Genomic DNA, 15293 nt, shown 5'->3' with positions numbered 1-15293 from the left:
GAAGGGAGGTGGTAAAAGTGTGAAATCAGCACTTGAGGCCAACTAGCATGTGCCAATCAACCTTTGAGACCATGCTCAACGACATACACATTTTGTCAAGTGTTCCCTGAACACAGTCACACCACCCAGAGCACACAAACACCTTGTTCCTGGAGGTACAAAATTTCCAGGAGGACCGTCACAGCCCTGGCCTTCAACATGTCAGTGAGGACACGATGAATTTTCCCTCCCCAAGTTCCCAAGACGGCAGAGGAAAGAGTTTCAGTGGTCTCACCCTGCTAGTCTGGCAATGAGTTGAAAACACCACTTTCGCAAATGGATCTGAAAGGCCATTGTCATCTGCAGGGAGGATCCCTCGAGCCTGATACAGATGGGCTCGGAGTTGGAAATAGCTGAAATCTGGTAAGAAAAAGAGAAGAAAGGTCCAGGTTCCCTGGTCCAGCCCTGCAGGAGTTCAAAAGATGCATGAAGAGGGTCAGCCTGCTAGGAGTGGGCACATGCTGCAAGGAATGGGGACACTTCTAGAGCACTCACTGTGGTTCTCAGAAAACCAGCACATCTCAAAAGGTTTGGCCAAGCAAGACCAGCTCAGCAGGCTCCCCAGACACCTCTGGGAAGGACATGACATGTGAAATGCGCTGTGAGCGTCTGCTGTGCGGGAGCACCACCAGGCTCATGCCCACCGCCAGTTCAGTGCCTATGGAGTACGCATCCCACCTGCTGCTCCAGCTGTGAGAGTGCAAACCTGTCCTCACGAGAGCAAACTGGACCTGCCTGTCCCAGCCATGCCACGGAGATGACATGGAGATGATAGGTCAGGCCTTGCTCCTCGGACACTGACCGGGGGCAGGATCTCTCACCCCTCTGCTCTCCTGCTCACGGTTAAGCCATGGAAAACCAGCATCTGCACTCACCATCCCTGCTGAGCCGGCTGGGAGGGCTGTGTGCCGAGAGCTGGGCAATCTCCTGTCCACTCTCAGAAAGGTACTTGAACTCCTCAGGCAGCTCCGTCAAACAGTTCTTCGCATATTTGGTCACCCCAAGCCACATGTAGACTTCCAGTTTGGCAAAGATCTCCCCAGTGTGTAAGCCAGGGACCTGAAAGCACAGGAGGTTCAACATGTTTCCCAGCCCAGCAATGCCCCCTTCAGACCAAGGTGACCACCCTCAGCCAGTGACCGACTGGAGAGCACAGGAGCCAGAGCTCCACACTGGCAGAGCAAAGGGCAGTGGTGCAAGAGCTGTGCTTCCTTATGAACCCCAGAATTTTGGAAGGAGGGCTGGAAGCAAACAGAGAAGCAGCGTGAAGCAAGAGCACACTGTTCTGGTATAAACCTACCTTCATAAAGACAGTCTGGATCTTCGCGCAGTCCTTCCCTCTCTCCTCTTCAACTACCGAGTAGAGGATGTTCTGTGCAGGAATTCTTGCATATGCCACACGCCTGTTGTTGCTGAGCATCCAGATGAGGACGTCAGGCAGGGTGCACTGGGGCTGGAGGGAAGGAAGAGAGGAACATCACAGCAGAGGGACAGCACGTATCTCGTCCTTCCTCCACTGACACGGTGTGAGCTTCATCTCCTGGCAGGAGGGACTGCTGGCTGCACAGTGCTTTGGAGATCCAGAGGCAAATGACAGGCCTGACGTTGGGCACATGCTCTGAAAGTCTCAGCCCTGCAATATGGTTCTGCAGGTTTCTTGGAGTTACCTGCAATTCTCCTTGTTTTTCTTGGCAGACACCCACAGAATGCACTCAACACCATGCCATGCTGGGGAGAGGGACCCCCCCACGAGCCTGGATAAGTGACATTTTACTGACACCTATGACAGGAGCCTGAATGCTGATCCATGGAAAGGACCCACATCAGCTGGCATCCTAGCAACAGGAGTGCCCAGCGTAAAGCTGTAGTTTGGGTTGAGAGCAGGACTCACAATAAAGCAAACGCACAGATGGAAGCAGTGACTTCTTTTAAACTCTAACCCCAGTTCTCTTCCCTGTCTCCCTGCTATTAGTGTTTGCACTTGTCCTTGGTACCTGTACTTGCAATTTTTCAGTACACAAGTCATTGAAGCAATTTATTACTGACCCAAACTAAGACCACCAGCCTCCAAGCAGGGACTAAATGTGTGTGCAGGGCTGACTCTACAGAGAGCAACATTCCCACCCGATCACAGGGGTTCATCTCTGTCGGGATCAGCTGCAGGCCTGCGAGGCTGGAGCCCAGGGGCAGCTTCTCTTCCTGGTGGTGTGAGAGCTGACATCTTCATGCTAACGCCTACCCCCACATAGCTACAGGTGTGATAATGATTTGACTTCACTTAGTGACAGACTTCTCCAAACTGCAACAACATCTGTCCACCTGACTCCAGCAAACATTGTGTTCTGGTTTACACTGCACAAATGCCCTGATTTTCCAGAGTCACTTAAAACAGAGCCAGTGAAACTGAAAGTGGAGAGTCTCTGCTGTGGATGAGCTTACTTCAATGAAAGTTTGAATTTTCAGGAGTCCAGAGTCAGTCCCTGGTGGGAGTAGGGGCAGCACAGACAAGGCTGTTTTCCCGGGCAGGCACAGCCCGAGCTGGCTGGGAGGGCAGGGTGTCCTGGAGCTGCCCCAGCTCTGCCCCCAGCCCACCGCTGAGCTGCTGGGATCCCTGCTCTGACACCAACAGCCCTGCAAAGCCCCGTCCCTTTGAGAGCCATTACATGAAATATGGCGATTTCCAGCAGCTGGAACTTGGGATTTTACGCAGCAAGGGAAGACAGCAGAGGAAAAGCTCCAACTCCGGTGAGCAACAGCACCGGCAGCCCAGCGCCCTTGGCGCCCTTGTCTTGCCCCTGCCCTCTCCTGCTCGGAAACAAGGTTCCCCCTGTACCTCTTGGGCCATGAAGCGCAGCTTTGCCAGGACCTTCCTTGTCTCCTTAACCTTCTCCTTGACGCTGGCTCGAGTCAGCCGCCGCCTCAGGCGCAGCCCCTGCTTCGCGCACAGGATCTGAACAGAGAGCACGACTGTCAGGCGCCTGGCCGTGACCCGGCAGGCCACGCTGCAGCCCCCACGGGGGCTCTGCCAGGAACCATCCGTGTGCTGACCGTGTCCACCCTGCCCCATCGCGCCTTGACCCCCACCACAGTTCACTGCAGCCTCCAGTAACTCACTGGCTCTGCTGGTACCAGCCAGTAGCAGAAGCCCATGAACTTTTGCATAGAATCACAGAATCATTTTTGTTGGAAGAGACCCTCAAGCTCATCAAGTTCAACTGTTAACCCAGCCCTGGCATGACCCCATGTCTCTGAGAACCTCATCTCCATCTGTTCAACCCCTCCAGGGATGGTGACTCCAGCACTGCCCTGGGCAGCCTGTTCCAATGCCCCACAGCCCTTTGGGGAAGAAATTTTTCCTAATATCCAATCTGAACCTCCCCTGGTGCAACTTGAGGCCATTTCCTCTCATCCTATCACTTGTTACTTCGGGGCAGAAAGATGTATAGAGAATAAACACTTCAGAAGCTGGAGGTCTAAGCCTCCAGATAGCGCCTGGGGGAGACTTTGCACAAGGAACAACTTGGAGCCACAGAACATGTAGGAAACTGGAAGATGGGGCTGGGATTTTATGTCCATTAGTTGACAGTGTACACAGGCTCCGAGGAGAGGCTTTGTCATGAACCAGAACTAATAATGAAATCCTGACAGAATTCAGGATGCAAACCCAGTACAGACTGGCAAGGCCAGAAAACCCATCCCCTGGGCTGGTTCTTTCAGAGGGTCTCATACTGAGCAAAGAGCCTTCACCATAGCTTGGGTGACCAGGTGTGGGAAGGGAGCTGGGACCCAGACGTGCCCAAATTTTGTTTCCTGCTGCTGTCACTGCATTTTGGTCAGCCCTTCAAAGCTTTGTAGTCTGATGGGGACCACGATTATAGAGGTGCTGTGCCGGAGGGTATATAACTGCTTTCATTCAGCTCGCTGGCCTTGTCTGCAGGATTAGGAGCGCTCAGATGTTGCCTCCCAAGGACAGACAGAGGGACAGCTGTTGTAGATCTGCTGGCTGGGTGCGCAGCCTATGGGCTGAGTCTCCATGGACAGCAGGTGTCCGTGAGCTCCCCCAGCACAGCCAGCAGAAAAAGCCTGCACCAAAAAGTCTCTAGCAGCCTACTGGGCAGCAACACACATGTGCTCAGCCACATGTGCCCCACAGGAGAGAAAGGATGGCATCAGGGCACAGCATCTGCATAAATGTGGAGGCAGCCATGACCAGTCCCTGCCTCTGTTCCCTCTGCTGGAAGCTGTATTGCTCTGAGCAGAAGTGGGAGATGCTGCAGTGAAAGCCTGTGAGTGACACCATGAGTCTTAGCCCCATGTTTCCTTCTCAGCATCAGCTCCAGAAGCATCCCCCAGAGCAGGGATCACACGGGCTCCCACCACCAAGCCCTACAGCTTACGATGTTGCGCATCAGGTATTTGGTCCGACATCTGTCAAGGTTGTTTGGATGTGCCATGGTTTTTCTCTCTGCGCTGAGTGAATATTGCCTGCAAAGAGAAAAGCAGCACAGGCTCTGCATCCCTGCACCCCACAGGCAGAGCGCAGCTCCCAGCAGGGGCACGAGCTCCAGATCCCTGGTACTAATCCAGATGCATCAGAAACCCCGCTTTCTGCAATTTCTCTTCTGCAAGGTCTTTGATTTAGAAGGTACATGGGTTTGCTCAGTGCCTGAGGCTCCCTCTCTACTGTCCCCAACACAGGGCTGGGGACTGAAGTGTGTACGGGACCCACTGGGCAGTCCCGGTGACCGAAACACCTGTCTCTTGTCTATGTGACTGAAGAGAGCGAAGGAGATGTCCTAACATCTAGGGAACACCCAGGAGTCCAGGAACATCAAGGCTGCGGTCTGTGACCCCTGTGCTTCCCAGGACTGGGATCTCCTCTCTGAGGTTGAGGAGCTACAAGTTTCATTCCCTAGGTTGTCCTGGGTTCCTTCTGCTCATCCACCTCAACAGCATGAGAGACCAGGCTGCGCACAGCCCAGGCAAGACATGATACATCCTGCTAACCTGAAAACAAGAAACCTTAGGAAATCAGGGACATGCTAACCTGCATCCAGCTACAAATTCCTCCAGCACCTCTCTGAGCCGCTCTTCTGCTTTAGCCTTTGGCCTTCTCATGAGCTTCTCCACATCATGCAGCCCCTGCTCCTGTAGGGAAAGCACAACAATGAGAGACCTTGTGCCTGGCTGCAGATTCAGAGTGAAACGTTGCAAGGATGTGTTTGTCGCAAATGTCTTGTGCCCTTCTGCGAAGCTGGGCATCGTGAGAGTGCTGCAGGTCACCGCTGTGCTGCCAGGGACAACCTTCACACTGGTTGTTACAACACCTCGTGTCTCAGTCCTTGAGCAGCCACTGAAACACACTGGCAGCTCTACTTTCAGATTTCTAAGCCCAAAAGGGAAAGACGAGGTCCTGGGAAGAGGCTGCAATCCCTGATGACAGCCATGCAGCTCAGGACTGGCAGCAGAGGAGCTTTTTGTCACAGATGTCATGTCAGTCCCACCTCTGGACTGCAGCACAGCATGGGCAGTGGCTCTGCCCTCCTGCCCTACCCCACACATCTAAAGGGCAGGTAGGACTGAGCCTGCGAGATACAAGGACTCTCATGGGGTTGTGAGGATGTTTAAGGAAACATCTCACAGAACAAGCACATGCGCCTTAAGTAAAGCAAACCAGGAGAGACCGTGCTGTAGACAGACACCCCAAACATGTTACCAGGCGTTCTGCCAGCTTGACAATCCAGTTGGAAATGCAGACTCTCCAGGTGTGATCCTCCCAGTAGCTCCACACATACAGGCAGGGTTTCTCATGTGTCATGGGCAAGCAGCTGTATGACCTAAGGGCAGGAGGCACAGGAGGTCACGGCTGCTGTTTGCAGAAAGCACCTGCCATGTCACAACGCAGCGCTTGTGCTCCCAGCACAGGGAGCAGCATCTGGGTTCTGTCCTGCTCACAGAGAACCGGCTGGTTTGGGCCCTGCACCATGGACATGGGCGCAAGGTGCTGGACCTGCCCTTTGCCATCCCAAACCAGCACACGGGGTTTCTGGCAGGGGGAGCAGCACACTCCCAGACGAATGAGGCTGACGGGAGCATGGGATGCTGCCGACATTTCTCACCGCTATGGGACTGAGTAGTGGCAGGCACAGGACTCCTGACACAGACACCAAGACATTGCCAAGCCTGTGGGACAAACAGGGCAGAGCCAGAGCAAACATATCATCAGAAGAGCTCATGTCTATGTCTCTCCTGCCCACCATAGGACAGCATGTGCCGGAGTACTCGTCTCCTTCCTTCCCACTGGAATTAAGCTCTTAGGATGCTGCTTGCTAACCAGAAAAGGGAATCTTGTCATGGATGGGTCACAGTTTACCTGGGACCCTGTTCTTGGCTACCTGCACACATCAAGCAGACACATAGGGCCCGTAGAGCTAAAGGGCAATGGTAGCCAGCCAGGCCATGGCAAGCTGCAGGGCTGCAAAGAGCAGAAACACCTGCACAGAAGCCACATTGCTGAGCAGACCTCTAACAGCATCTGGAATAACCAACCTGGGAAGCTGGGGCAGGGCCAGGGCAGGTGGGAAAGAAGGACAAAGACTCACCTGTCATACTCCATGGGCTCTGGTCTCTGGCTTTTTGTCACCGACTTGTTAAGTGCTGCTGAAGCTGGGGCCAGGACTTCAACATCCAGCTCACTGTCCGAACCAGGGTCCAGCAAAGGCTGCTTTTCGTCTTTCACTTCTCCCTTTTCTACTTTTCCCCATACTTTGGTCACAGCCTCTTCAGCTTTGCCATAGTTTCCTTAAGTTAAGCATTAAACAAGCTTGCTGCCTTGCAAAATCAGAATGCAATCGTTCTGCCAAGCCAAGCACATGGGCACGCACTGCTTTCGGAATCAGCAGCTCAGTGGCATCCAACCATCAGAGCCTCACATGGACAACCAGGAGGTCTGAGAGGGAGCCGGGGATTGCAAGGAAGTGCTTGTGTTCTGCCTTTAAGACCCACCAGCTCCAGCAATGCCTGCGAACTGCCATCTACACTCCTACACTGGGGTCAGCCACAGTCACCCAGGAAGACTCCTCAGCATCAAAATTTCTTGCTCCCAAACCCTTCTATACCTTCTCACCCCACTTCCCAGGAGAGCTTCAACCACTCACCCCAAACAGGCAGTTCAGAAAAATACTGCAAACCTCCAGTCCCATAGGAGAGCATCTGGACAGAATGTAATTAAAGCACTCCCTGGTTTCATCCCTCATCCTTCCTGAGCTCCTGTTTTGGTGGCACAAGCTGTGCAAGAGCTGACACTTTAGGACCGCAGTGCTGACTTGGGCTGTCAGAGGGAGATACGCACTGTTCCCACCGTTCCTGGACATGACGCCCAAGGGAATACGCACCTATGGAGACTTCAAAGCTGACGGGCTTGGAGCTGAGAGAAGAGTCCATCATAGTGGCTTCAAAGAAGGTAACGAAGAGGAGGAATTCCTCCTTCCTCCCCAGTGCATTCTAAGCAAGGAAACAGAAATCAGCCCAAGACTCTCAGCAGAAATTTGGAGAGCACCAGGGCATGGCTGGTACCTGCCAGCCCTCCCAAGGGACATCAGTGGGACACTGCTGAGGTCACCACCACTGGGCTGCCAGATGTGGAACAAGTTTTCATGGAAACCCAAGGGGGTTGATGCAGAGCCATGGCTTTGGCTGATGCTTGCGTGAAGCCACTGAGCAGGTTTGTAGGCTGACGGATGGCTACTGGATCAACAGAGCTCTGTTTGCCTGCCTTTCCCAGGCCAAAGGGAGACCCGGAGCCAGTCAACAGCTCCCTGGCTCCCAGGAAGAAAAGGTGCATGCTGAGAGGCAGCTGTGTCCTGGGAATAACACCCACATCAGAGTCCTCCCAGCACCAGGAAGGCAGCACATGTGTGGATGCTCCAGTATTACTGTGGGTGGCAGTTTTGGGGCTTTGAGTGTGGCCTCCACCCTTGCAGAGGCTCAGGGAGCCCTGGGTGGCCCAGCAACAGGCAGGCTGGTTTGCTCCAACACTGTTACACCAGCAAGTGACCCCACTGCCCCTTCCCCTGAGGCCTGTGTGTCAGCCACGGCAGGACTCACCTCGGGGAGTGGATGAAGCTCTTCCACCTCCACAGTGACCTCCCCGGGTTGCTCGGCCTCCTGAGAGCCCCCAGCCTCCTCCGCTCCCTGCAGCTGGCTCAGTTCTTTGGCTTTCTCCTTGGATTTCTTACTTTTCTTCTTCAGCTTCAGTTTGCTCAGGGCACCCTTTGTCTTGTCCCCAAGCTTCCTCTCAGCCACGCTGGGGCTACTGAAGATCTCCACCATGATGGCCATGAGGATGCGCCCGCGGTAGAAGATCCCCTCGCCCATGCCCTCATTGAGGTCCTTGTGGATATCCCGCAGCGCCGAGTTCTGCGGGGAGCCATACAGGTTCACCCAGGCTGGGCCAAATGTGGGGTTAAAGCCTGTGGTGACAGGGACAGGGGTTAATTGCACCACAGGCTGCTGGTGCAGAGACCCTCACCCAGGACACGGGGATGTGGCATGTCCTTCGGCCACTCTGCTTCCCACCCACAGGAGACCACCACGGCACAGGGGCGCCGCGGGCAGCCAGGCCAGGCCTCACCATTCCTGCCAGGGTCTGAGATCTGCTGCAGGTCAATGTAGTGTGTAGCGATGGCCACGTCCCCAACATTGGCATCATCCAGCACCTGGACTTTTATCTTCCTGGCCAGAGGCGGGAACATCTCGATGAAGCTGATCTGCTCGTTCCATTCAGGCTCAGTAGTGTTGGTCTCCACTGAGGTTTCCCCCTGGGAAGGAGAAGGTTTGAAATCCACACGGTCCCAGCCAGTGGCCAGAGCAAGGGAAGAGCCTCTCTGGGAACGGCACATTCTCCCGTCCCGCCTGTGGACGGTGCTGGGCACGCTCCAGAGGCCACAGTGTCCCTGCTCCTTCCCCCCTCCCAGCAATTGCTCTCTTCACCAATGGGTCTGTCCCAAGGCCCAAGGCCCTGGTTGTGCCCAGCACAGCCAAGGCAAACACTGGAAGCAAGCAGGCAGGACCACCAGACCCAGAGGTGTCACAGGGTCCTCTGAGAACACCCCCAGGCTGCCCAGGGACTGATTCTCATCTTAATTGGTACTGCAGGACCAGAAATCCTGGCCTTGGGTGCAAGAAAAGGGCCATGAGCTCAGCAAACTCTCCCGGGGTGTCAGGCTGAGTCTAGGTTGCCTTCTGCTCCAGGATTTACTTGACCCTCTCCTTATGTTTTGGGATATGAAATCTCTGCCTGCACAGCCGGTGGCTCAGCCAGTGCTGTGCTCAGGGCTGGGGCTGTCCCTGGGGAGCTCTCTGCAGAGACAAAAGTCCCATAAAGGCCTTCTCATCCAGACACCATGCACCCACGGCCACACCGCTCAGGCCACTGCCAAAGACAACAAGACTTGGGCTGTCCCAGCCTGTCTCTGGTGGGATTGCTGTGTCCCATGGAGGCTCCCGGCAGCACTAGCCCAGCACATGCTGCTGTACAGCCAAGAGGGGATCAGCCCAGCCCCACACAGACTCTCGGCAGACTCACCTGCTGCCCACAGAACGAGACCTGCACATATGGGTCGATAAAGACTTTCTTTTCCCCTATGATCTTGGAGAAACCACCCATGATGCCCGCGCTCATGCTGGGCAGCCCTTCGGCACGATACAGTTTGATGCAGACCCTGGCCCAGGGTCTCTCCGCAGGGACTCTCTTAGGAAGCAGCAGGTTCCTGAAAGACAAATTCATGTTCTGGCTCTCTCCTGGAATCCAGGAAACCTGATGCTGGGAAATGCTCTGACTGGCAGGAGGTTTGGACCCTGCCCTACCACAGGTCTCTTTCCCTGGGTCTTTCCCCATCAGAGGAGGGAAACATGGGGCAAAAAAGGTAGTGTGAAGAGAGACGTGACCACAGAGCCATGCAAGGCTGCACCACACCTACCTTTCAATGTCCTCATCCCGGCTGCTGGAGGAGGTGGGAAGGGAGCCCACAACGTCCCCACGTGCAGTGACAGAGATGTTGCACTTCACAAAGCCCTTCACGCCTGCCCGGGTATCCGTGGGGTCACTGATAACAGCCCACTTCTGGAAAAACCTGTGATCTGAGAGGGAAGGAGTTCCCTGTGGAGAGCCCAGGTTACCATTTCACATCCCAGCTACATCTGCACAAAGACTGCCCTGACCCTGTCTCCGAAGGTGCAGGAGGTGACACCAGCCCTCAGCTCAGAACAGAAGCAAAGTGCTGGTCCTCATGTGAACTAAGTGCTTTAAAGACCGGGCCCTCACCAGAGCCAGCAGAGCACCAAGGAAACAGCTATTTCAGACAAAGCCGGGGTCAGGGGGTGGGTACGCGGTGCAGTCAGTCATACCTGGCTGGCTGTACACCGTCACAACGTCCATCTTGAATGTTCCTATGCACGTTCCCAGGAACGGTATCTTCTTTGAGTGAAAAACCTGCAGACAGCACAAATCCCCCTGAGCACCAAGAGACATGGGCAACCAGGTGACACATCCAGACACCCCTGAGGAGGACGGGACTGCAGGAGCTGCCCGCTCCAATGCACAGCTCAGGCAGCAGTCGCAAGCTCCTCGTGCGCATTGACACATCTGAGTCAGCCCTGGGACAAACCCATTCCTGCCCAATTGTTCCCACAAAGCCCACCAGACCACAGCCCTCAGCAAAACCTGGGCCAAGGCAAATTCACATGCAACCAGTTCAGCTTCTTCTGCCAGCCCCAGATAAGCCAAACCCCTAGGACAGACCAAGAGCAGACCTGCTTTCCAGCAGGGAGTCCTTCGTCCATGTCCTGCTGGGGTAGGGCAGAGCCATGCCCCCACCAGACTAGTGTATCTCCCAGAACATGAGCTTTGCTTGCTGAAACCAGTGCTGTGGGGCAGGGGATTTTTGACGACTAGTCTCTGCCTGCCTGGGCTTTTCTGCAAGCACAAATCACTGCTGAGCTCCCCTCATACCAGTCATTCGCCTCTGCAACCTGCAGGATGAGGCTCTAGGGTAAGGGGCAGCAGGGAATCACCCCAAAACAGCATGGCAGCAAGGCAATGGGCAAGAACCTGCCCCAGAAACCTCACTTCAGTCACTGGATGCAAAGAAAACCTGACGCAGAGGAGTTGGGAAGGCAGCACTGCCCAGCGCTGGCCCAGAGCAGGGCCGGGTCTCTGCCCCACTGTGGCCGCAGGTCCTTTGGTCTCTCTATGGGCAGATGCCCCTGGCTGGAAAACCTGGCTGGTGCTGGTGCCCATCACTCCCAGCATCCACATGCAGAAGCATCGAGCTGTACCCGTTACCAGCAAAGGATAAAGAGGAGGACACGCTTACCGAGATCTCTATGAGTCTGTGGAATAAAATGTCCTTTGGCTCATGGAATTCAAAGAGAAAATACTGAAAGAGAAGAGCAAGACAGCTGGGCCTCAGGCTCCCAACACGGTCCCACAAGCAACTCTGCCTGAGAGCAGCTGCATCCCAAACATCCCCTGCAAGGATGGCCCCAGCCACTTGGGACACGGGTAGGGCAAGGCCAGAGCCTCTGTCCACGTCACCTACTTCATTGTAGAAGGGGCAGTTTGTTGACTTCTGCGTCGCCGTGTGCCTCTTCTCCTCTCCAACCTTGACTACCACAAAGGGGTTAATGTTCACCCCCACCAGCTTCTGCGCTTCAATGATATTAATCCCAACCTGAGAAAATCATAAGTCATAGAATAGTTTGGGTTGGAAGGGTCATCTGTGGGAGGAAACATCCCATTTGTGGGAGAACCCCCTCAGATCAGCATTCTCCTCGTTTTCAGCTCCATTTCAAGCTTGTTTCAGCACCAGTACACAAATGTGCAAGAGCCCTCTCACCACATAGGTGGACACATGGGGCAGGCAAGAGCATGGCTGCTGAAATCCACTATGGCCAGGACAAACTAAAATGGTCCTTGAGATATTTCTTTCAGACAATCAAGGAAATAAAGTGTTAAATCTCCAGCAGCTTTGACAAGAGCAGCCTCCCCAGCCGCACTGTCATTACTCAGTTCCTGATCCCGAGGGGATGCAAACCCACCACTCCCACGTGGTGAGGTCTACAGAGCATCTTGGAGAAGATGCCCTTTGTATCTTCTGCCAATACTTCTCTTTGAATCCTGAGACGGACACCATTGAGAAGACTGGAATGTGTCTGTCTCATTTGCTGTGACTGGTTATGAGCCTAAGACATGGGAGAACTGTTCTCACATTTGCTCACTGAACAAGCAATTAGGCAGTTATTAAGGTGAAGAATAATAGCTACAAGGAGAGGATGGCAGGAAACTCCACCCCTACAAAAGCTTCCTGCTTGGTGGACAGGACCCAGACCTGACAAGCAGGAGATCCAAACTTGAGTCCACATTTACTTAGAACCAGGGAGGATTTAAATCCATAGCCAGGCTGAGCGAGCTGCCCTGAAATCTGCAGGGCAAAAGATAGGACTGAACTCCATTTCCAAACTCCACAGTGGTTTCATATAAACCTGATGTTGGAGCATCAGCCAGAGCCACAGCTTCACACCAGCCTCCTGGCATGTCCAGGAAAGCCCTGCAGCAGCTCCCACCCCCATCCAAGTCCCACAAATGTCCCTGGGGGACCAGGCAAGGCCCTGGGCAACCTGGCAGACACCAGCCCTGCCTGGGTATCTCCAAAGCTCTGCACACGTGGCTGTACAGGAGACTGCACATCCATAGCCAACTACCTGGCCCAAAAAGAACTTCTGCTCTGGGCTGGTGATGCTGGAGCCAGCACTCACGGACGCAGACTGTTCAGGGAGTCTCACACCTTGCCCAGGGAAGCCACACAAAGCAAGAGGGCGTCTTCGTGCTAGAGGCCTCACCAGCATATGTGGCAACTGGAGAAGCCCAGGCTGCCAGTGAGGGACTGGCTGCGTGGCCAGAGGCAGCTGCGGGGACGCACACCCAGCGTTGCAGTACCTGGAAACTCTGCGGGGCTGGGGTGGCAAAGAGGTCCCGTGCGGAGCAAAGTCTGGAGCGGCTGCGAAGAAAAACAACACAGGTGAGCAGGTCTGTTCATGTATGTGGACCTGAGCCCCCACCAAGGGAAGCAACAGAAACCCCGGTCCTTTGCCCTGGGAATGAGCAAACCCCCAACAGTCCCTGTTTGGGCCCATTGGGGATCGAAGGTTTCTGACATGTTGCAGAAGCAGAATGCCAAGAGAAGCACGATTATCCCACAAATCACCCCATGAGCTGGCACTTTCCACCCAAGGGCTCAAGCGGGAGCAAAAGAGGAAAGCACACCATGGATACCTCTTCACAGGGCTGAAGACAATGCCTGAGACCTCCATCTCAGACACATCATAGAAGTCTTCTTCCTCCTCTTCCTCTTCCTCATCAGTGTCCAGGCCTTTCGCCAGCTTCCTGCCCAGCGCAGCAGCCCTCCTGTCCAGGTCTCTTGCTCTCGGCTCCTCCGCTGCCCTGCAAACCCCGTCACATCCCGCACCATCAGCCCTGATGTGCGCTCCCCTCCACCCGGGAGGTTGAGCTGATGGACTCAAGTACGGCTACTTACTCCAGCTCCTCAAATCCAGGGTTGCAGATGATTAACTCGGAACTGTAAGGAAAAGAGATGCTTTGCTGAAAAAAACGGGGACAGGCAGAAAGGAACCTGGGGGTACTAATTGACAGGAAGCTCAACATGAGCCAACAGTGTGCCCAGGTGGCCAAGAAGGCAAATAGTACCCTGTCCTGTATCAGAAATAGCGTGGTCAGCAGGACAAGGGCAGTGACCCTTCCCCTGTGCTCTGCATTGGGGAGGCCACACCTGGAGTGTTGTGTTCAGTTCTGGGCCCCTCAGCTCAGGAAAGAGATTGAAGTGCTGGAGCGGGTCCAGAGAAGAGCAACACGGCTGGGGAAGGGACTTGAACACAAGCCCTATGGGGAGAGGCTGAGGGAGCTGGGCTTGTTTAGTCTGGAGAAGAGGAGGCTTAGAGCTGAGCTCAGCACTCTCTAGAACTACCTGAAGGGCAGTTCTAGCCAGGTGGGGATTGGTCTCTTCTCCCAGGCAGTCAGCAACAGGACAAGGGGCCATGGGCTTCAACTCTGCCAGGGGAAATTTAGGCTGGATATTAGAAAGCAATTCTGTGCAGAGAGAGTGGTCAGGCATTGGAATGGCTGCCCAGGGAGGTGCTGGACTCACCGGCCATGGAGGTTTTTAAACTGAGATTGGACATGGCACTTAGTGCCATGATCTAGTCAATGGACTGGAGTTGGACCAAAGGTTGGACTTGATGATCTCTGAGGTCTTTTCCAACCCAGTCGATTCTGTGATTCTGTGTGTTGTGACTGTTCGCTGAGGCATTTTAGTACCAGAGCCACAGTCGTGCTCCTGCTTGCCTCTTGGCAGAGACACGAGCATCCTCTTTAGCGATGCTTTTCCGCTGTCTGCCCCATGCCTGTGGCACTCCACAAGTGACACTCCCCAGACCCTGCTGCCTGTCACCCTGTCCACCCAGACACCGGCATCTGCCCTGGCTTTGAGCACCACCTGTCCACAGGGTGCCTGGGGTTGCTGCACTCCAAAGCCACGCTCTCTGCAGCTTTGCAGCCACAGCGCCTCGCTCCCGCCAGCCAGGAGGCTGCAGAAATGTTCTCAAGTCCCAAAGGACTCCCAGGGTGCAGTGGATTGTTGCAGTGACAGGTTCTTTGTGAAGACAAGGTCTTTTCTTTCCGAGACCCCTTGCTCACTTCTCGCTGCTGTAGGGCAGAGATGCGCCAGCCTGGCCAGAGGTGGACAGTCAACACGGCTGGATTGCACCCCAAAGGCTGCCCCTGGCAAAGGCAGAGGGACAAGCTGCTGGGAAATCCGCTCCTCCCAGGATTTCAGTACCTGTCTCTCATCTGATAGACAAAGTCCTCTTCATCCCATGTCCCAGCTGAGCCATCTGGAGGCTGGTAGCGTAAGTCCAACTCAATGTAGATCTACAAACAGAAAACGAAACAGCCTGAGAGTTCGGCAGCCACAAAACAACTGCAGGGAAGGGGCCACAAAAGAACTGCAGAGGAGGGGAAGGGGAGCATAGAAGAAAAAAAGAACTGAGATGCTGGCAGAAAGAAGGGGAAGGAAGGGAGTCACAACCTCACAAGGAGCCTATTTATACCAAGGTCTCCTTGTCTGCCTCTTTCAACAGGCTAGACTTAACCAAACTCCCTCCCCTACATCTTCCCAAAC

General features: G+C 54.5%; 1 protein-coding gene across 6 annotated transcripts in view; it reads right to left on the bottom strand.

The window, feature by feature from the left end:
* Window positions 1-15293, bottom strand: part of LOC102086942 (fer-1-like protein 4) — a 40106-nt gene that overhangs the window by 19272 nt on the left and 5541 nt on the right. For all 6 annotated transcript variants that reach the window (XR_010466669.1, XM_065032655.1, XM_065032652.1 and 3 more), the window contains 20 exons: window positions 14952-15043; window positions 13635-13676; window positions 13373-13540; window positions 13037-13097; window positions 11640-11771; window positions 11415-11477; window positions 10447-10531; window positions 10020-10179; window positions 9626-9809; window positions 8672-8858; window positions 8146-8510; window positions 7434-7542; window positions 6642-6840; window positions 5756-5876; window positions 5087-5187; window positions 4437-4524; window positions 2873-2989; window positions 1340-1492; window positions 915-1098; window positions 275-399 (listed from right to left, as the gene is read on the bottom strand). Coding sequence is in view for 5 of the 6 variants with exons in the window: in XM_065032655.1 (XP_064888727.1) it covers window positions 275-399; window positions 915-1098; window positions 1340-1492; window positions 2873-2989; window positions 4437-4524; window positions 5087-5187; window positions 5756-5876; window positions 6642-6840; window positions 7434-7542; window positions 8146-8510; window positions 8672-8858; window positions 9626-9809; window positions 10020-10179; window positions 10447-10531; window positions 11415-11477; window positions 11640-11771; window positions 13037-13097; window positions 13373-13540; window positions 13635-13676; window positions 14952-15043 (2736 nt within the window). In the remaining variant the exon portion in view is untranslated. The remainder of the gene's footprint in view (window positions 1-274; window positions 400-914; window positions 1099-1339; window positions 1493-2872; window positions 2990-4436; window positions 4525-5086; window positions 5188-5755; window positions 5877-6641; window positions 6841-7433; window positions 7543-8145; window positions 8511-8671; window positions 8859-9625; window positions 9810-10019; window positions 10180-10446; window positions 10532-11414; window positions 11478-11639; window positions 11772-13036; window positions 13098-13372; window positions 13541-13634; window positions 13677-14951; window positions 15044-15293) is intronic.

The sequence above is a fragment of the Columba livia genome, chromosome 16 (genome assembly GCF_036013475.1).
Source record: "Columba livia isolate bColLiv1 breed racing homer chromosome 16, bColLiv1.pat.W.v2, whole genome shotgun sequence".
NCBI lineage: Eukaryota > Metazoa > Chordata > Aves > Columbiformes > Columbidae > Columba > Columba livia.
The sequence above is the reverse complement of the archived record's forward strand: the minus strand, read 5'-3'. Positions and strand labels throughout refer to the sequence as shown.